A 21,124-nucleotide genomic window follows, 5' to 3' on the forward strand; every position below is an offset into this window, starting at 1 on the left:
ACAGTGACGAATCTCTGAAACATTTCATAACATGGAGGAACCTGGAAGGCATTATGCTGAGCGAAATTAGTCAGAGGCAAAAGGACAAATATTGTATAAGACCACTATTATAAGATCTTGAGAAATAGTAAAAAAAAAAAAAAAAAAAAGAATTGAAAACATGCCATAAAATACACTGCGGGCCAAATAATTGTAAAGTTTTCTATAACCTGGGACAAGAAATTATAAAACCTCAAATTCAACATAAACAAAATGAAAAATTAACTTGAACCTTGACTAAGGATTGCTTCAAAGACTGTCACAGAAAACACAATAAATGCCTAGCACGTTTCTTTCTCTTGCTTTCCTCCTCTCTTTCTGTCAATTGGAAATTAAAATTGCATTTGCTTCTATGGGCCAAAACAACTGATTCTGTACAAAGCCTAACTTTTTCCACCTGAACAACACATTTCAGATAACTAAGAAGAAAAGACAGGATAACCACAATAACTTTATATGCATGCCCAAACCCTCCAATATTAATTATAAGCATATTAAATATAAGCATATTAGATAAAGCTCTATGGCTATATGAAAAAATTCTTAAACAGTTCACATAAAATTAGTGATGTGACATTACTAACGCTGATGACAAAAACATTCTTGTACACAGGGTTGGAGTAAGATGTAACTTGTCTTGTAGTTTCACCAAATTTGAGTCATACAGCAAGGCTTTTTTTTCTATTTTTTGTTTTGTCTTTTCAAGGTTTTACTACATTCTTGAGTAGGGAACTCTGGCCTGCAGCCAAGCATTTAATCATGTAATTTGAAATTGCTAGTCAAAGCAGAATATTAACAGAGTTAGGACCGAGGCCCAAAGAAGACCTACCTCAGAAAAAGACCAAGTTTACTCCAACCTTCTGTGCTTTACTTTTGACCCCAAAGGTCGGCAGTTTGAATCCACCAGTCACTCCTTGGGAACCCTACGGGACAGTTCTACTCTGTCCTATAGGGTCACTATGAGTCAGAATCAGCTCAATAGCAACAAGTTTTGACACACACATACAAAGGCACAATAAGCTTTATAAATTTAAGCCATTCAAGCACTACAGCATATTTTTTAATGAAGAATTTTTAAATGATATACCCTGAAACTTTTCAAAATAGCACACATGAACTAAGGGACCCTCCACATTTGAAGATGATAGCTACAACCCTCAAGAGATAAGTATTACAAGTTGTTTTCTGGTAATCATGATGTACCAAAGTTAATCCCTCTCACATTCTTCTCTTGTGAACAAAAGGCACATATAGTAAACCAGTAGTCATAAAAAAAATATATATATATATATTTTTTTTTTTTTTAGCTGAGATAAAATCCCTAACCATGAAAGGAAGCTAACTGGCCCAATAAAGACAATGAGTTCTTGCCTTTGATTTCTTAATAACTGTATTTTTATCTCCTGAGCTAACTCTAGCTACTGAACACATAGGAACGATTCTTATTAGAAACCTGGAAAAAAAGGAACTATCTCAAACAGAAACTATTCTAAGTTCATTTTCGGGATAGCCAACAGTCATCCAGTTTATTAATACAGGGTCACAGCTCAGAGGAAATAAAGTCAAAAGAAGAGGAAGCAGCAATAAATCCAAAAACACTACCACTATGAGGTTAGAATGAACTCCTGTCGCTGGTTAAAAGCCAAGGGTCTACTTAGGGCACGTTATTTCCCCATAGAAATAGTGTGATCCAAACTCCAATTTGTGAAAGATTAAATAAGCTCTCCTAATATACCTTTATATAACATCCATACAATGATAAGCCCATTTTGATCACTGGTAGTCAATTTTTGATATTGTTCATTCCATGTTACAACTTGAACAGAACCTAGAAAATTATAAAACAATATAATTGTTTAAATTATATAAAAACATTATAATAACTTTCAAATGCATTTTTATGTAAATAAGCATCAAAAGTATGTTAAAATTAGTACACTTCCTCTTTAACTTCTTGTTGTTAGTTGCTATCAAGTCAACTCTTATCTCACGGTAACTGCATGTACGACAGAACAAAGTTTCCCAGTCTTACGCCATTGTTGGTTTGCTCAAGTCTACTGTTGTGACCACTGTATATTTTGAGTACCTTCCAACATGGGAGGCTCATCCTCCAGCACTATGTCAGATGATATTCTGTTGTGATCTATGAGGTTCTCACTGGCTAATTTTTTAAGTAAATTGCCAGGCCTTTCATCCTTGTCTGTCTTAGTGTAGAAGCCCTGCTGAAACCTGTTTACCATGGATGACCCTGCTGGTATTTGAAATAATGGTGTCTGCCTCCCAGCGTAATAACAACATGTATGCCACCAGAGAATGACAAACTGATAGATGGGCGGTAGCAGTGAAACTTGCCAATCTTCCTTAGTGGCTCACTGATTAAGATTTCAGCTGCTAACCAAAAGGTCGGCAGTTTTAACCCACCTTGCGGCTCCACAGGAAAAAAGTCCTGGCAATCTGCTCCTATAAAGATTACAGCCTAGAAAACCATATGGGGCAGTTCTACTTTGTCACATGGGGTCATTATGAGTTGGAATCGACTTGACAGTACCTAACAACATTACTTTTAAAATATCCATAAGATGTAGTTACTGATATTACTAATTTTCTACAATACGATAATGCATGATACTATTTTTCATGTTTGGCCCTATTTCATGCCAGCAAATGCACCTATGATGGCCAGTTAAAAGAGTTGCCTTATAAATGATGACAGAAACGAATGTGAGCATGATTTACCCATTTGCCTTACTCCGAATGATTAGGATTCCCAAAGAACACCATGGTAAGTTTTTCTGGTTTTTTGGTTATGTCTCATAACCTCTCTTTTTCTACCTTGTTTTCCATTCCATTAATAACATACTCTTGAGCATATTTTAACCTCTGGGTTATACAAACAATTAATTTCTTCTAATTTTTTTTATCTCTAAATACTTTAGCATTTATTTTCTATGACTAAGGACTTTCTCTTTTATAACTACTGTAGAAATTAGGAAATTTAACATTTAAACAGTATTTTATCTAGCCCACAGTCCATATTCAAATTTCATCAGCTGTTCTAATAATGTCCTTTATAGCTATTTATTTTTCTCATTCCAAGATCCAATCCAAGATCAGACAGTCCTTTCAATTATTATGTCTCTTTAGTCTCCTTTAACCTGGAATCATAGGTATATTCTAAAAAGGGATTATATATTCACAACAGAAACGTTATTTTTGAATATATAAAATAACAGCCTTTTTTTCAGATTTATTGAGGATATTGTTTAACCATATAAAAGTTGATGAATGACTCTAAGTTATATTAATTATGATTCAACAGAAATGATTTAAATATTGCAACTATTTAAAATGTTGATATTTCTGCATTAAGTATATGGATGCTAAATGCCTAGAGATAATACTATCCAAACATGATCAGAAATATGTGTGTGTGTATAGATACAGATATAGGTATAGGTATAGATAGAGATATATAGCATGACTTACCACTGTGGCCTTCGAGAGTCTGATTCATAGAAAGATTACTAGGGGCTGCAAGACCTCTCAATCTTGCATCATCTAAAAAAAAAAAAAAAAACTATAATAAATATAATAAAGTGATAGATTACAAGATTTTGACTTTTTTTTTTTTTAAGAGTTTCTATTCCTGGAAGATATTAGAATGATCTTTTCAGGAGTAGGCCTCATTTTGATCTATTTTTCTCATGATTTAAATATGGACAATAACATATACTCCTTACAAAGACATTATCCTGGTAAAATAAAGTAAAATGTTTTAAAAAAAACATTGTTTACTTAGAGTATTAAATATATTAAAAATTATTATTGCTGCTTATTACTCTCTAAATGATCACAAATAGAAATATTTATGACATATTGATTGATAACTGTAAAAGAATAAGGGGGATCAAACAGTAAAGACTTTGGAAAGAAGTTTTTACTGCATTTTGCAGAATCCTATTCATTCACCCATTTACTTATCCCTTCAACAAATAAGCCATCTGATGTTTACATTAAATATTCTCTGAACTTTGTTGCAAAAATACTCTAGAAGCACACTATAAAATGTTTGGATTTTTCCCCCTCTTTTTAAAGAATTAGAATTGTCTGCCACAGTGGTTAAGAGCTACCGCTGCTAACCAAAAGGCAGGCAGTTCGAATCCACCAGCCCCTCCTTGGAAACCCTGTGGGGCAGTTCTTCTCTGTTTCTATAGGGTCGCTATGAGTCGGAATCGACTGAACAGCAATGGGTTTGGTTTTTGGTTTTTTAATACCAAATACCACGAGCAAATCTCACTGAACAAATGATACTAGCCAATTTTCCATCAATCTCAAACATTTGGGCCTACATTCATTTACCTGTCTGTGTCTCTAATTTCAAAACTTTCAATAATCCATCTTCACCACCACAAGCTATGAAGCCTTGGTCCTTGTTCCAAGATATACATTTCAGCTTCACGTTATTGGGAATGGCAATCTGAAAAGCAACCACAGCCACTCTAGCAAAACTTCGCACAAAGGGACTGGAAAGTCAATCTATAAGCCAGAGGACGCTGAAGAAAACCCCTTAATAAGAAAAATGGACGAGGCTGCAGAAGTATGAGCTGTTATGAAAATGGGCATAGTCCCCTACCATTTGGGAAAGGGGAAAGAGGTGCACACAGGACAACAGTGACTACAGATGAACGGGGGAGTCACCCGGCAGACAAAGGGGAGGGGGGGAAAGGACAGAGGTATAAATCCACACAGCAAGTCCATATTACCCTTCCACACACAACACTTAGGGTACCCTTTTGTTATCACGGTGGCCAGTGACAATACAACGAATTTAAGTCACCAGGATCAGCAACAAGTGGAGAATGAAAGGTAGAACAGCTGCTCGCCCCCCACCCCACCCCACCGCCCAACGACCTAGCGAAGTGGGGGAAAGAAGTCCTGCGAGAAGGCTTCTGGCTCTGTTAAGGATACCGGTAAGAGGAGGTCCGAGGCTGAACCAGACAGGAAGGCTGGAAGCTGGATGATGAAGCCGGGTCAAGACTCCTAGCTTCTACAGAAGGATGCGGGAATCGCCCACAGGATGCAGGTATGGAGCGGGAGCAAGGGCGCTCGCTGGAAAACTTACTTTCTTACTCAGGTAAAAGAACATCCTGGGAACTCCGAGAGAACGGATCCAGTCGTCAAGGTCTAAGACAGGTAACTCGTTCTAAGTCTTCAAACGAGAGTACAAGCAGCACTTGCAAGCTCCCGTTTCCCTGGCAACCGCCGCCTCACGGTCGCATCCGGGGCGCCGAGGGACACTTCCGGTGTCGGCCTTGCACCGGGCACTTGGGCGTCGTGCGCCTGCGCAGACGTCGGTAAATTGTAGGGGTTGGGGGTTGCGGGACGGAACCAGTAGTTGAGCGTGGTCACTTTTTCTCGAGGATATTCTACATTCCGCCTGGACTGGACTGGCGACCTGCTACTGCCAGCTGCGCACTCCTGGGGCAGCTGCCCTGCCTCGTCGCCTTAGCTGCCCTCCGCCCCAGCGAGCTCTGAGGAGACACCACACCTTCGACGATCGCGTTTGAACTGCGCCTGAGGTGTTAATATAAACTAAGGAGTAAAAAAAAACAAAAAAAAGTAAAGGCGCCCATTAAAATGAGGTCACAATGATTTGGTTTTTTGTAAGCCCATAGTCCCAACATTCTTCAAAGGGGAAAATCATTTACTGTATTTGGTAGGCTGGCGCCGTCTGTCAAATGAAAGTGCAAAAAGCGTGTTTCGACATCTTGCCTGACTTTCCTTGTGCTTTCGGGGATTTGAGAATCCTGTGGAGCAGTTTGGGGCCCTGGTGGCGCAGTAATTCAGAGCTTGACTGCTAACCAAAAGGTCAGTTCAAATCCGCCAGCAGTTCCTTGGAAACCTGTTGGGAGTAGTTGTACTCTGTCTTACAGGGTCTCTGTGAGTCGGAATCGACTTCATGGCAACGGGTGGAGCAATTTGGGCGTAGGGGATTTTTACTGTATTTTTTAATAGCTTATTTTAAACTGCGGAAACCCTGATGGCGTAGTGGTTCAGTGCTACAGCTAACCAAAACGTCGGCAGTTCCAATCCGCAAGGCGCTCCTTGGAAGCTCTTTGGGGCAGTTCTACTCTGTACTGTAGGCTCACTATGAGTCAGAATCGACTCATCTGCAGTGGGTTTTGGGTTTGGTATTTAAACTGCTACTGCAGAGGGCGCCCTTGCGAGAGGAATATGTATGAGCTTTGAGCTTTTACACCATAGAATTGCCACTGGGGTGGTGGTTGTTACTGTTGTTAGGTGCCATCGTGTTGGTCCCGACTCATAGCGAGCTATGCTCAACAGAACGAAACACTGCCAGGTCCTGCGCAATCCTCACAACTGTTGCTATGCTTGAGCCCATTGTTGCAGCCACTGTGTCAATCCAGGTCATTGAGGGTCTTCCTCTTTTTCCTTGACCCTCTACTTTATACCAGGCATCATGTCCTCCAGGGAATGGTCCCTCTTGATAACATGTCCAAAGTATGAAATGAAGTCTCACCATCCTTCCTTGTAAGGAGCATTCTGATTGTACTTCTTCCAAGACAGGTTTGTTCATTTCTTTTGCAGTCCATCAATATTCTTAGCCAACACCACAATTCAAAGGCATCAATTCTTCTTCAGTCTTCCTTATACATTGTCCAGCTTTCACATGCAACTGTGGGTGTAGCCTCCTATTTTATGATATACTAACTACACATTTGGTATTTTCTCACCTAGAGTTCTACATTCTCTTTTTCTACTTCCTTTGTATGTTCATTCTTCTTTGTCTTGTTTGAATTCCTGGAGAGTTACCAGAAAGCATCCAAGTAGAACCATTCCCATGAAGTTACTTAGTTTCATTGGGTAAATCTGGTACAAAAGATATCTTTAAAGTGTTAAAAAGCAGAGGTCACTTTTAAGGACTCAGGTGCACCTGAGCCACTCCATGGTGTTTTCAGTCATCTCATATGCATGTGAAGGCTGGACAATGAATAACGAAGACCAAAGAAGAATTGACACCTTTGAATTATGGTGTTGGTGAAGAATATTGAATATACCATGGACTGCCAGAAGAACAAACAAACGTGTCTTGGAAGAAGTAGAGCCAGAATGCTCCTTAGATGCAAGGATGGCGAGGCTTCATCTCACATACTTTGGACATGCTATGAGGAGGGACCAGTCCCTGGAGAACGACGTCATGCTTGGTAAAGTAGGGGGTCATCAAAAAATAGGAAGACCTTTGAGATGAATTGACACAGTGGCAGCAAAAGTGGGCTCAAACATAGCAACAATTGTGAGGAAAGTGCAGCACCAGGCAGTTTCATTCTATTGTACAAGGGTCGCTGTGAGTCAGAACTCACTGGATGGCACAACAACAATGACATCTCAGCATTTCACTGGGCTCCCAAAGCCATTTTTTAATATACTATGATGTTTGTACCCCCTTGACAGATTGTGCTTAACCAAACTGGCACAGATCAGGGCTCTCTAAGGTTTATTCCCAAACTTAACCCCCACCCCTTTCAGATAATATATTTGTTTTCAGTTGTATGTATATCCATTTTTTTTATCACCAAACTATTAATTTCTAAGAGATAAGATCAATTGGCCCCTGTTCACATATTCCCTATACTGGATTCATGAAACAAATCAGTGTTATCTAAGCCAGGGGTTTCTAATCAATAGGCCAAGTTTAAAACATGATTAGTTTAATTGAAAGGAGCCCTGATGGCGCTATGGTTAAGCACTCTGCTGCTAACCTAAAGGTTGGTAGCTTGAACTCACCACTGGCTTAGGAGGAGAAAGACCTGGTGATCTGTTCCCAAAAAGATTACAGCCAAGAAAACCCTATAGGGCCATTCTACTCTGTTCTATAGGGTTGCTATGAGTTGGACTCTACTCCAAGGCACACAGCAACAATTTAGTTGAAGCTGGTCACTATTGGGAAACCCTGGTGGTGTAGTGGTTAAGTGCTGTGGCTGCTAACCAAAGGGTCGGCAGTTGGAATCTGCCAGGCGCTCCTTGGAAACTGTGGGGCAGTTCTACTCTGTCCTATAGGGTCACTATGAGTCGGAATCATCTCGATGGCACTGGGTTCGGTTTTGGTTTGGTTAGTTACTATTGGTCACAGTCTGGAAAAATTCTCTAAATACATTTTCCTAGTTCTTGCAAATGAGCTGGCATTTATTCCTTCTATAGCACCATTTTTCTGATATATTAATATGTATTACTGATTTTGTGACCACATAAGTTTGGAAAAAAATATTGCTTTGTCATGTCCTTTCAGAAATTTTGAGAAAGTAACAATATGTTTCATGTAATGTGTAGTGTCATGGCACAGTAAAAAAAAAAATTTTTTTTCCCTTTAAAGTTTATATATTAGATTTTTGGCTCTTTCTGGGTTATTTAAAAAAAAATTTTATGTAGGTTATATTTACTTTTTGGGAGCTTATATTGATGTAACGCTCATCATTGTTTTATCTAAGTTTAGATGACTTTGTATTATTATTCCGTCTCCCACAACATAGTAGATTAAAGCCATTCTATTTAACCTGAATTCACAGTTTCAGCCTCAAGAGTGTGAGCTTAAATTATAGGAAAACTCTCAGTATTCTGCTCTTTGACAAGAAACTTACACGTTCAAATTAACTGTTAATTCAATCAGCTTAAGGAAATATGCTTAGTAGACAGAATTGATTCAATAATCAGACAAAAAAAAAAGCAGGCATGAGAATAATATATAAAGATAATAATCTGTTTATTATACTGAAGATAATACAAACCAAAAGAAGAACTTAGCAGTACACAATTTAAAGGACTGGTTTGTTAGTTCTGAAAGTTATAAGCTTTAAGACAGAAAAAAATTATATGTATTAAATATGAGTGAAAAAAAAGCTATGCTTATCATTAACATTAAAAAAGACAACGTGAGGTTTTGTTGCTTGTTATAACAGTATTTATAAATAGACAATTTTATTGGTTGGTTCCTAAAGCAAAACCATAAAGTAAATTTAGGAGTCTTTAATCCTTGGTAAAAAGTTATAGCACCTTTAATTCACAGCTAAACTAGTGCTCTTTAGTTGTGCATGTCTTTCTAACATCAGAATGTATTTAAAATTACATGTAATGTTCACTTAATCTGTGTTAACTGTTTTTAGCTATCTATCTGTATTGCAATCCCCTGACCACAGCTTCAGTAATACTCCAGCAAAAGTAAGCAAAAAAAACAAAAAGCATTAAAAGATACAGTTCTAAATTTCATTTTCACTTCTGTTTAATTATATGAACTTTTTTATGTGTAAATACTTTGCACAGTTTACACTCCTAGTAATAAAATTGGTTTATATTATGAATACTATCAAAAGAAAATAAATCAAAAGTTTCCGTTGTGAATATGGTTATCTTACTAATACAAACATTTAAAAATTAAATGGCTCAATTAGTAGATTAAAAAAAAAAAAGGAAACATTAAACTTTTCATTCTATTTCCTACCAGCCATTTCACAGTCATAGTTTAGAGACACTAAATGCTCTTAATAAGGATCTGGACGTTTATGTCCTTGGAAAAAAAAAGAAACTGATCCGACTGAAGATCCTCTATTTATCCAGTAATATTCGAGCATTTGTAATGACAAATTATTATCAGGCACATTGGAGGTACTCATTAAATTTAAAAAAAAATGAATGAGTATTCAACAGACCAGGCGGTCCACATCTCTAAGTGAAAAAGTTGAGCGATTTAACGATGTACTTGTCCATATTCATTTACTTGCAACTTCTTCAAGATGTCATCAAGTGGGTAGTTGTTAAGGCCAAGACCATTTCTTTTTTACGCATTTAAAAAGTTTTATAAATTTGTTATCACTTGGTAATGAATATCTGCCTTGACAAGCCACCTTAAAAATGTTTCTTTTACTATTGGTCTCTTAGAGTATCTTTCAACAGAAGAATACATAAAATTTCATGAATACTAGAGATGCAAAATAACATATCTACTTAGACATAAAATAGAATGTATAAATATCCATCTTTAATTAAAACTAACTGTAAATTCACTAGGAGAACATAATTACCTAATTTTGTTTACAAGATTTTACAAAAAGTATAAAGCGAATAGACCTCTGATTTTTTATAAAGATTTTCAAGCACGCTTAACACAAAATGAAGGGAAGTAATTAAGTCTTATTGTAAGTGAAAAAAAGAGCAAAATTGATCTTTCACCAAAAGTCTAATCTAAAATTTAGGCATTCTGTTCTTCAGTGATCATGATATAAAGCAGTAGTCTTCAAACATTTTTACACAGATATCCCCTAAAATAATTTTGACAAATAAGTGTTCTCTTGTGCATATTTAAATTATATGAAAATTTCTCATACATTTAGTTATAAGGTATGTAATTTCTGGTATTTAATAAATATTGACTCTTTAAAACAAGAATTTCAATCACACTTTCATATGTATCCTGTAGGATATTAATGCTGATACCTATTACCATTTATTTAGGAGTCCCTGAGTGGTGCAAAGATTAACTCTGGGCTGCTAACCGAAAGGGTGATGATTTGAGTCCACCTACAGGCGTCTTATAAGAAAAGCCTGGTGATCTACTTCCAAAAAAACAAGCCCTTGAAAACCCTATGGAGCACAGTTCTACTCTGACACATGCAAGGTTGTCATGAGTTGGAATTGACTTGATAGCAACTGGCTTTTGTTTTTTTTTTTAAATCATTCATTTAAAATAAAATATTTAATTTTTTTTAACTTCCTTTCTGCTTTCCCCACAAAATCTTATTGTACTTTGCATCTTGGAGATCTTTTTATAATCATTCTATTATATTCCTCAAATAAACTTATATAAATAACAAGCGTATACCAAAACCAAAACAAACCCATTGCCGTCGAGTCAATTTCGACTCATAGTGACTCTATAGGACAGAGTAGAACTGCCCCACAGGATTTCCAGGGAGCACCTGATGGATTTGAACTGCCGACCTTTTGGTTACCAGCCATGGCACTTAACCACTATGCCCCCAGGGTTTCCAATAAGCATATACACATACTGAGATAAACCTTTAATTTTCTGTGACCATAGGGCCCTTAATTAAAGCAAAACCTGAATTGAGTTATCATTATAATTATGATGAGCATATAATTGACCTAAACAACAAATAAATTACAAATTTTAACAAAAAAGTCATTAAAAGGTAAATTTAATTGGAAAGGCATCTTTTTAATGGAATGGATTGGGGAGCTGGGTTTATGAAGTCTTGATTAAAGAAATTGTTTAATTGTCCCTTTGTTTGGCTCTCTGGTGATTGACTTTTCTGGGAAGTGTACTTTAGTTAGATTTGGGGTAAGTAGGAGGGATGCCTTTCTATAAAGTTAGGAGAATGGCAACACTGAGATGGGAGATGGTGGAAGAGAGTGCCAACTGACCCCAAGTACTGTATTAGATCGATTTAAGGAAGTGGAGGATTTGGAAATAGAATCTTTCAAAACTGTGCCCCCATACTCCTTGAAAGTCCTTGCATACTTGTAGGGCATGCCTACCACTATTTAATACCACTTCTGTGAGGTGGTACGGTGGTTAAGAGCTACAGCGAACTATGGCTGCTAGCCAAAACGTAGGCAGTTCGAATTCATCAGCCACTCCTTGGAAACTCTATGGGGTAGTTCTACTCTGTCCTCTAGAGTTGCTGTGAGTTGGAATCAACTCGACAGCAACAGGTTAACTTGAGCTATGGTGATAAAACATACTTTTCCTGAGCTACTCCTTTGGCTTTGAAAGTTTATTAGACTGAAGTTTGCTTTTTCGTTACTTGGCTAGCCAAAGTGTAGAACTATGTCTAATCTGGGATATCACACCCCATTAATCAGCCAACTTATTCTGAATGTGTACAGATTCTTAACTAAGAAAGCCATATTAAGGAATCAGCATGATAGCTCCATCTGTTATATAAGAGCTCAGTTAGGAGGACATATTGCTATGGAAAAGCACAAGGAAAAGAAATAGTTGGGCAGCTTTTATATGCAGATATTAAATGAGTGAAATAGTCTATTTAAAACCGTAAAAAGGAGCTCAATTAAAAAAAAAACTGTATTAAAATTTAAGGGATAAGGCGCGTGTCCCATGGAGATCCTAATGTTTGGACAATGTTTGGCTCAACCTAAAATGACCTCAAACAGAAGCAGCAAAACTACCAAAAAGGATATGTTTTGTGTTCAGTCTCTGAAGATACGAGCTGACCTTGTCCTGGAATGCCAGTGTGGCTTCACACCCACAAGCGTCTTCAGTAGAAATGAGTCTTCGTGCCTCTTCAATGGCTGAAGATAATGACAATACACAGTATTATAGCTAACAATGAATTATAGCAAATCAGGAAATCTACAATTCAGTATTTCCATTTTTAAGATTTACCTAAGTTAATTTTTCAGGAGATAAAAGCAAACAAAAAGAGGAGAAAATACTTTGGAAAGTTAATGTCACAGAAGAAGTATACACTGAGAATATGTTTACAATGGTCAAAACTGAGTGATGAATACATGAGGGTTCATTATATCACTCAATACTTTTACAGATATCAGGTGGATCACGGCTGAAAGAGAGAATATCAGAAAGATAATTACATGTGCTTTACTGACTATGCAAAGGCGCTCTACTGTGTGGATCATAACAAATTATGGATAACCTTGCGAAGAATAGGAATTCCAAAACAATTATGCTCACGAGGAATGAGTACTTAAGACAAAGAGGCAGTCATTCAAATAGAACAAAGGGGATACTGCGTGATTTAAAGTCAAGAAAGGTGTGCATCAGGGTTGTATTTTTCACCACACTTATTCAATCTGTATGCTAAGCAAATAATTTGATAGCTGAACTGTATGAAGAAAAATGAGGGGGCATCAGAATTGAAGGAAGACTCATTAACAACCTGCATTATGCAGATGACACAAACTTGTTGCTGAAAGTGAAGAGGACTTGAAGCACTTAATGATGAAGATCAAAGACTACAGCCTTCAGTATGGATTACACTTCAACATAAACAAAAATTCTCATAACTGGACCAATAAGCAACATTATGATAGAGAAAAGATTGAAGTTCTTAAGGATTTCATTTTACTTCAATCCACAATCAACGCCCATGGAAGCGGCAGTCAAGAAATCATGTGATGCGTTGCTTTGGGCAAATCTGCAAAAGACCTTTTTAAAGTGTTCAAAAGCAAAGATGTCACTTTAAGGGGAAACCCTGGTGGTGTAGTGGTTAAGTGCTATGGCTGCTAACCAAAAGGTCAGCAGCTCAAATCCACGAGGCGCTCCTTGGAAACTCAATGGGGCAGTTCTACTGTGTCTTACAGGGTCCCTGAGTCGGAATCGACTCAATGGCAATGGGTTTGGGTTTGGTCACTTTAAGGACTAAGGTGCGCCTGACCCAAGCTATTGTGTTTTCAATCACTGCATATGCTTGTGAAAGCTGGGCAATGAATAAGGAAGACCAAAGAAGAATTGACGCCTTTGAATTATGGTGTTGGCAAAAAAATATTGAATATACCATGGACTGCCAAAAGAGTGAACAAAATTGTCTTGGAGGAAGTACAGCCAGAATTCTCATAAGCAAGGATGGTAAGATATCATGTAACATACTTTGGACATGTTATAAGGAGGGACCAGTCCCTGAAGAAAGACATCATGCTTGGTAAAGTAGAGGGTCAGTGAAAAAAGGGAAGACCCTCAATGAGATGGATTGACACAGTGGCTGCTACAGTGAGCTTAAGCATAACGATTATGAGGATGTTGCAGGACCAGTGTTTCGTACTGTTGTACATAGGGTTGCTGTGAGTCGGAATAGACTTGACAGCATCTAGCAGCAATACTTTTATGATTGTCTGAAATTTTCCATGGTAAAATTAAAAAAAAGATAATTGGTGTAGGGGGAACCAAGGATACAGACATAAAACAATCTTTTGTGATACTATGTCCTCATTAAAAAAGACAATGAGAAAAATAGTCCTCTATTTGTATGGCCAAAATATTTTTGCAACAATTTTGTTGTTGTTATCAGGTGCTATGGAGTCAGTTCTGATTCATAGCAACCCTATGTACAACAGACTGAAACACTGTCCAGTCTTGCATCATTCTCATAATCATTGCTATGCTTGAGTTTATCATTGCAGCCACTGTGTCAATTCATCTCCTTGAGGGTCTTCCTCTCTTGTGCTGACCCTCTACTATACCAAGGATGATGTCCTTCTCCAGGGATTGGTCCCTCCTGATAACATGTCCGAAGTACGTGAAACGAAGTCTTACCATCTTCACTTTTAAGGAGCATTCTGGCTGTACTCCTTCCAAGACAGATTTGTTCGTTCTTCTGGCAGTCCATGGTATATTCAATATTCTTCACCAATACCATAATTCAAAGGCATCAATTCTTTTTTGGTCTTCCTTATTCACTGTCCAGCTTTCACATGCATATGAGGCAATTGAAAACACCATGGCTTGGGTGAGGAGCACTTTAGTCCTTAATGGGACACTTTTGCTTTTAAAACCTTTAAGAGGTCTTTTGCAGCAGATTTGCCCAATGCAATGCATCATTTGATTTCTTGACTGCTGCTTCCACGGGCGTTGATTGTGGAACCTTGACAACTTCAATATTTTCTCCATTTATCATGGTGTTGCTGATTGGTCCAGTTATGAGGATTTTTGTTTTCTTTATGTTGAGGTATAATCCATACTGAAGGCTGTGGTCTTTGATCTTCATCAGTAAGTGCTTCAAGTCCTCTTCACTTTTGGCAAGCTAAGTTGTGTCATCTGCATATCGAAGGCTGTTAAGTAGTTTTCCTCCAATTCCAATGCCCTGTTCTTCATATAGTCTGGCTTCTTGGAGAGTTTGCTTAGCATATAGATTGAATAAATATGGTGAAAGGATACAACCTTGATACACACTTTTTCTGATTTTAAACCACACGCAATATCCCCTTTGTTCTGTTTGAACAACTACCTCTCATTCTATGTGCAGGTTCCTCATGAGCATAATTAGGTGTTCTAGTATTCCCATTCTTCACAATGTTATCCCTGATTTGTTATGATCTACACAGTTGAATGTCTTTGCAGTCAATAAATATCTTTCTAGTATTCTTTGCTTTCAGCCAAGAGCCATCTGACATCAGCACTGATATCCCTCATTCCATGTCCTCTGCTGAATCCAGCTTTAACTTCTGGCAGGTCCCTGTTGATGTACTGCTGCCACTGCTTTTGAATTATGTTCAGCAAAATTTTACTTGTGTATGATATTAATGATATTGTTAAATACAATATAAGGCCAGGGAGGCATATATTCACTTGATTAAATATCATCTAGCTACCTGTCCAAATCCTACTGAACCTTTTAGGAAGAGCCAGCCAAAATCCCATCCCAATCAGTCAATAAACCAGAAAGTACCTATTGAATACCAACTACACACCCATCATTCCTGTACAGAGTATAAGTACTTATAATACTTTTCCAGGGTCTAACTTGCCTGATAAGCTCTAAAGTCAGTGAGCGCACAGACTCTGATGCAATTTGACAAGTCTGTTATTTTGAAAGAAATTATTTTGATTTTCATTTAAAACGTGCTTGGTTTGAGTTGACTTAGTGGAATATCCTAATTAAAACGCTCCATAGAAAGTTGGAAAACTGGGATGGAGCACATTTGAAAGTTGAGAGATGGATCCATTCACAACAATTTATAAGAATAAAATACCTATAAATAAACTTAATGAGGTGCAGGATGTGTACACTGAAAACTACAAAACATTGTTGAAAGAAATTAAAACTTAAATAAATGGAAAGACATTCCATATTAGATTGGAAGAGTGTTAAAACAGTGTTGTGTGTTGTCGAGTCGATTCCTACTCACAGTGACCCTATATATCAGAGTAGAACTGCCCCATAGGGTTTCCTAGGCTGTAATCTTTACAGGAGAGATAACCAAGTCTTTTCTCCCAAGGAGCCACTGGTGGGTTCTAACCGTCAACCTTTTGGTTAGCAGCCAAGTGCTTAACCATTACACCACCAGGGTTCCTTGTTAAAATGATAGTGCTCCCCAAATTTATCTATAGGTTAACACAATCCCTATGAGAACCCTAACTGCCCTTTTTTTCAGAATTTCCAATCTGATTCCCAAATGTATATGAAAATACAAGGGATCCAGAATAGCCAAACAATCTTAACAAAGTTGGAGCATTTACACTTCTTGATTCCAAAACTTACTACAAAACTATAGTAATCAAGACAGTGTAGTACTGGCACAAGGATATATGTATGGATCAATGGAATAGAATTGAAAATCTTGAAATAAACTCTTACATTTCTAACTCAATAATAAAATGATAGAAACACCAAACATTGACGACACCAAATGCTAGTGAGGATAGGGAGCAACAGGAACCCTCATTCATTGCTGGTGAAATGCAAAATTGTACACCCACTTTGGAAGACAGTCTGGTAGCTAAACATAGACTTACCATATGATCCAGCAATCATGCTTCTAGGTATTTACCCAAATGAGTTGAAAATTTATTTCCGCATAAAAACCTGTACACAAATGTTTATAACAGCTTTATTCTTAATTGCCAAAAATTGGAAGCAACCAAGACGTCCTTCAGTAGATTAATGGATAAACTGGTAACCCATACAATGGAGTCTATTCAGTATATATGTGTGTGTGTGTGTGTGTGTGTGTGTGTGTATCTCAAGCTATGGAAAAAACTTTACATCTAAATTGCTAAGAGATAGTAGCCTGTCTGAAAAAGCTACATACTGTCTCATTCCAATTATATGGCAATCAAACTCATCTAGCATCTCCATGCAAGAAAGACTAGGAAATCTCATGGTGCAATTCTACTCTGTGGCATGGGGTTGCTATGAGTTGGAATTGACTCTATGGCACCCAACAACAACATATGACATTCTGGAAAAGGCAAAACTATAGAGACAATAAAAAGATACGTGGTTGCCAGGGGTTTGGGGGAGGGGTGAAGGGATGAATAGGTGGAACATAGGATGTTTAGGGCAGTGAAAACTTCTGTATGGTGCTGTAATGGGAAACACGTAACATGCATTTGTCAAAACCTATAGGACTGGACAACACAAAGCGTGAACCCTAATATAAACTATTGACTTTAGATAATAATACTGTATCAATACTGATTCATCAGTTGTAACAAATGTACCACAGAAATGTGAGATGTTAATAAAAGGAGAAACTGTGCATCAGGGAGAGAAACTATATAGAAACTCATATGTGATAACACTCTACTATTCAGAATATATAAAGAACTCCTAACTTAAAAAAAATAAGACAAAGAAAACCAATTTAAAAATAAGCAAAGGACTTGACTAGATATTCCTCCAAAGAAACTATACAAGTGTTCAATAATCACAGGAAAAGATGTTCACCATCACTAGTCATTAGGGAAATGCAAATCAAAACCACAGTGAGATTTCACCTCACACCCACTAAAAAAAAATAGGATGGGGAAAATAAAAAATACGTACTACGTGAAAGAAATCAGTCACCAAAGACTACATATTATATGCTCCATTTATATTAAATAGGCATATCTATGGAAGCAGAAAGTAAATTAGTGGTTGCCAGTGGCTGGGGAGTAGGGTGGAGGAGTGACTATAAATGGTTCCTGGTTTCTTTTTGGGGTGGTGAAACGTTCTAAGATTAGACAGTGGTTGTAGTTGCACAACTGTGAATATCCTAAAAACCACCAAATTGTACACTTTAAAAGAGCAATTTTTTATTTGTAAATTACATAGCAATAAAGCTACTATTTTTAAAAAGTTAAAAGCTGTAGATGCAGACTTAGGAGTCCTATACCTAGAAGTGATGAACCTATTTGTACTCAATTTTTCTGACCCTCAATGATCTGCTTTTTCTGAACACCCACAGCACTTACCTTCTGCCACAAAGAAATTCACCTAACATGAACATAAGTTATGAAGCATAATAAAAATAAACACTAATAAACCTATACCCAACTTAAGAATTAAAACATTACTAATGCTGCTGAAAGAAGTGAAAAAATAGAAACTATATTTGGGAGCCCTGGTGGTGCAGTGGCTGAAAGTTCAGCTGCTAACCAAAAGGTTGATGGTTCAAACCCACCAGTGGTTCCTTGGGGGAAAAGACTTGGCTATCTCTCCTGTAAAGAAGAGAAGCCTTGGAAACCCTATGGGTCAGTTCTACTCTGTTCTATAGGGTCTCTATGAGTTGGAATCAACTTGATGGCAGCAGGTACCCCTATTTGAAGATGACACGATCCAAAGAATCTACAATAAAGGCTCTAAAACTTATAGAAAAAGCCAGTGAATTTGCAGGGTACAAGATCAACACACAAAAATGAGTTGGGTTTCTATATACCAACAAGGAAAAATTTGAGAAGGAAATCAACAATTGTATTTACAAGAAATAAAATACCTAGGAATAAACTAACCAGGGATATAAAGGACTTATACAATGAAACTATAAAACACTGCTGCAAGGACTTATATAATGAAAACTATAAAACACTGGAAAGACACTCTGTGCTCATGGACAATATTGTGAAAATGTTAATACTACCCAAAGTGTTCTATAGATTGAACTTAATCCCAATCAAAATTCCAATGACATTTTTCACAGAAATGGAAAAACTAACTCTCAATTTTTTATGGAAAAGCAAGAGGTCTCGAATAGCCAAAGCAATTTTGAAGAAGAACGATGAAGTAGGAGGCTTCACACTTTCCTATTTCAAAGCATACTGTACAGCTACGGTAATCAAAACATCCCAGTACTGGTTTAATAATATACATATAGATCAATGGGATAGAATTGAGAGCCCAGAAATAACATCACACATCTATGGTCAACTGATTTTTGACAAGGGCACTAAGTCAATTCAATGGGAAAGGAAGAGTCTCTACAACAAAGGGTGCTGGTAAAACTAGATCTCCAAATGTGAAAAAATGAAACAAGATCCATACTTCCCACCTTACGCAAAAACTAATTCAAAATGGATCAAGGACCTAAAAGTTAAATCTAAAACCAGTAAGTTTTTGGAAGAATATATAGGAGTGAAGCCATGGGACCTAGTGATTTTGTTTTGTTTTTTTTTAATGATAGACTTTCAAATACAACAACAAATAGACAAGCAATAGAAGATAAGATAGATAATTGAGACCTCATAAAAATTAAAGAATTGTGTTCATCAAAGGTGAAAAGAGTAAAGAGACAACCTACAGACTCGTAAATCCTTGGGAACCATATATCCAATAAGAGTTTAATATTCAAAATATTGTAAAACTGCTATAACTTAAACTGCTATAACTTACATATATATGTATATATATATCTGCTACAAAAAAGCAACGTAATCAAAAAATGGGCAAAGAACATAAACAGACACTTCACCAAAGAGAATATCCAAGTTACCAACAAACAAAAGAAACGATGCTCATCATCATAAGTCATTAAAGAGAAGCAAATCAAAACTACGATGAGATTTCACCTCACTCCTACTAGAATGGCAATGATCAAAAAAACAGAAAAAAACAAATATTGGTGAGGATGTGAGGTGATCAGAACACTTATCCATTGCTGGTGGGAATGTAAAATGGTACAACCATTGTGGAAAACAGTATGAAAAAAATTAAAAATAGAACTACCATGTGATCCAGAAATTCCACTCCTAGGTATATACCCTGGGGACCTAAATGCACTGACATGAACAGACATATGTACACCTATGTTCATAGAACCACTATTCACAATAGCAGAAAGGTGGAAATAACCTAAGTGCATATCAATGGATAAATGAATTAAAAATGTGGTACATACATACAGTAGACTACTACTCAGCCATAAAGGGAAATGATTTCCTGATGCATGCTACAACATTAATAAACCTCAAAGACGTTATGCTGAGCAAAATAAGTCAATCACCAAAGGACAAATACTGCATGACCTCACTTACATGGAATGACGAGAATAGGTAAATATATAGATACCAATGATAATAAGTGGTTACCTGGGGTGGGGGTGGGGAGAGGGTTTCATTCTCTGGGAAGTAGTGAGTTTATGTTTATGGTGATAGGAAAAATTAGCATTGAATAAGGGTAATGGTTATACGCCAATATCAGGTATAAAGGTAACTGATATCACTAAGATGTACATCAGAAAAATGGCAAACTGGCAAATGTGTTATATATTGTCACGAATTGGATTATGGCCCCCCAAAAATGTGTGTATCAACTCAGGCCATAATTCCCAATATTCTGTGGTTGTCCTCCATTTTGTGATTGCAATTTTTTATGTTAAAGAGGATTAGGGTGAGATTGTAACACCCTTACCAGGTCACATCCCTGATCCAATGTAAAGAGAGTTTCCCTGGGGTGTGGTCTGTACCACCTTTTATCTCTAAAGAGATAAAAAGGAAAGGGAAGCAAGCAGAGGGGAGAGACCTCATACCACAAAGAAAGCAGTGCCAAGATTAGACAGGCCCATAAAACAAAATGAGACCAAAGGGGCACACCACCCCAGAGGCAAGGACTAGAAGGCAGGAGGAGACAGGTAATGGGGAACCCAAGGTCGAGAAGGGGTGAGTGTTGACGTGTCATGGGGTTGGCAATCAATGTCACAAAACAATACGTGTACTAATTGTTTAATGAGAAGCTAGTTTGTTCTGTAAACCTTCATCTAAAGTACAATTAAAAAAAAAAAAAACTTGAGTGGCCATCCAAGATACAATTGGTCTCTATTCATCTGGAGCAACAGAGGAAGAAGGAGAGCCAAGAACTGGAGAAGGAATTGGACTACAGGTCTAGTTGCCTCCATGAACTACTGCTTCCTTTGTCATGAGAACACAAGAACTGGATGGTGCCAGCTACCATTACTGAACGTTTTGATCAAGGACTCAATAGATGAGTCCTAATCAAAGAGGGGAAAATATGGAACAGAATTTTTAATTTCTGATAGAATCCAGACTTACTGGACCCACTGCTGGAGGAGCCCCCAAATCTGTTGCCCTGAGAAGATTTTT

At 37.2% G+C, this 21,124-nt stretch overlaps 2 protein-coding genes across 3 annotated transcripts in view; both read right to left on the reverse strand.

The window, feature by feature from the left end:
• WDR35 (WD repeat domain 35) overlaps positions 1 to 5,290 on the reverse strand; it is a 76,970-nt gene extending 71,680 nt beyond the window's left edge. For both annotated transcript variants that reach the window (XM_003411905.4, XM_003411904.4), the window contains exons 1-4: positions 5,162 to 5,290; positions 4,399 to 4,516; positions 3,526 to 3,597; positions 1,775 to 1,867 (exon numbers count right to left, since the gene is read on the reverse strand). In XM_003411905.4, the coding sequence (XP_003411953.2) occupies positions 1,775 to 1,867; positions 3,526 to 3,597; positions 4,399 to 4,516; positions 5,162 to 5,185 (307 nt within the window). In that variant the 5' untranslated portion in view covers positions 5,186 to 5,290. The remainder of the gene's footprint in view (positions 1 to 1,774; positions 1,868 to 3,525; positions 3,598 to 4,398; positions 4,517 to 5,161) is intronic.
• Positions 5,291 to 8,897: 3,607 nt separating this feature from the next.
• Positions 8,898 to 21,124, reverse strand: part of MATN3 (matrilin 3) — a 37,289-nt gene continuing 25,062 nt past the window's right edge. Inside the window, exons 7-8 of the mRNA XM_003411813.4 lie at positions 12,271 to 12,381; positions 8,898 to 9,855 (exon numbers count right to left, since the gene is read on the reverse strand). Coding sequence (XP_003411861.1) covers positions 9,800 to 9,855; positions 12,271 to 12,381 — 167 coding nt within the window. The 3' untranslated portion in view covers positions 8,898 to 9,799. The remainder of the gene's footprint in view (positions 9,856 to 12,270; positions 12,382 to 21,124) is intronic.

Source organism: Loxodonta africana, chromosome 12, assembly GCF_030014295.1.
Source record: "Loxodonta africana isolate mLoxAfr1 chromosome 12, mLoxAfr1.hap2, whole genome shotgun sequence".
Classification (NCBI taxonomy): Eukaryota; Metazoa; Chordata; class Mammalia; order Proboscidea; family Elephantidae; genus Loxodonta; species Loxodonta africana.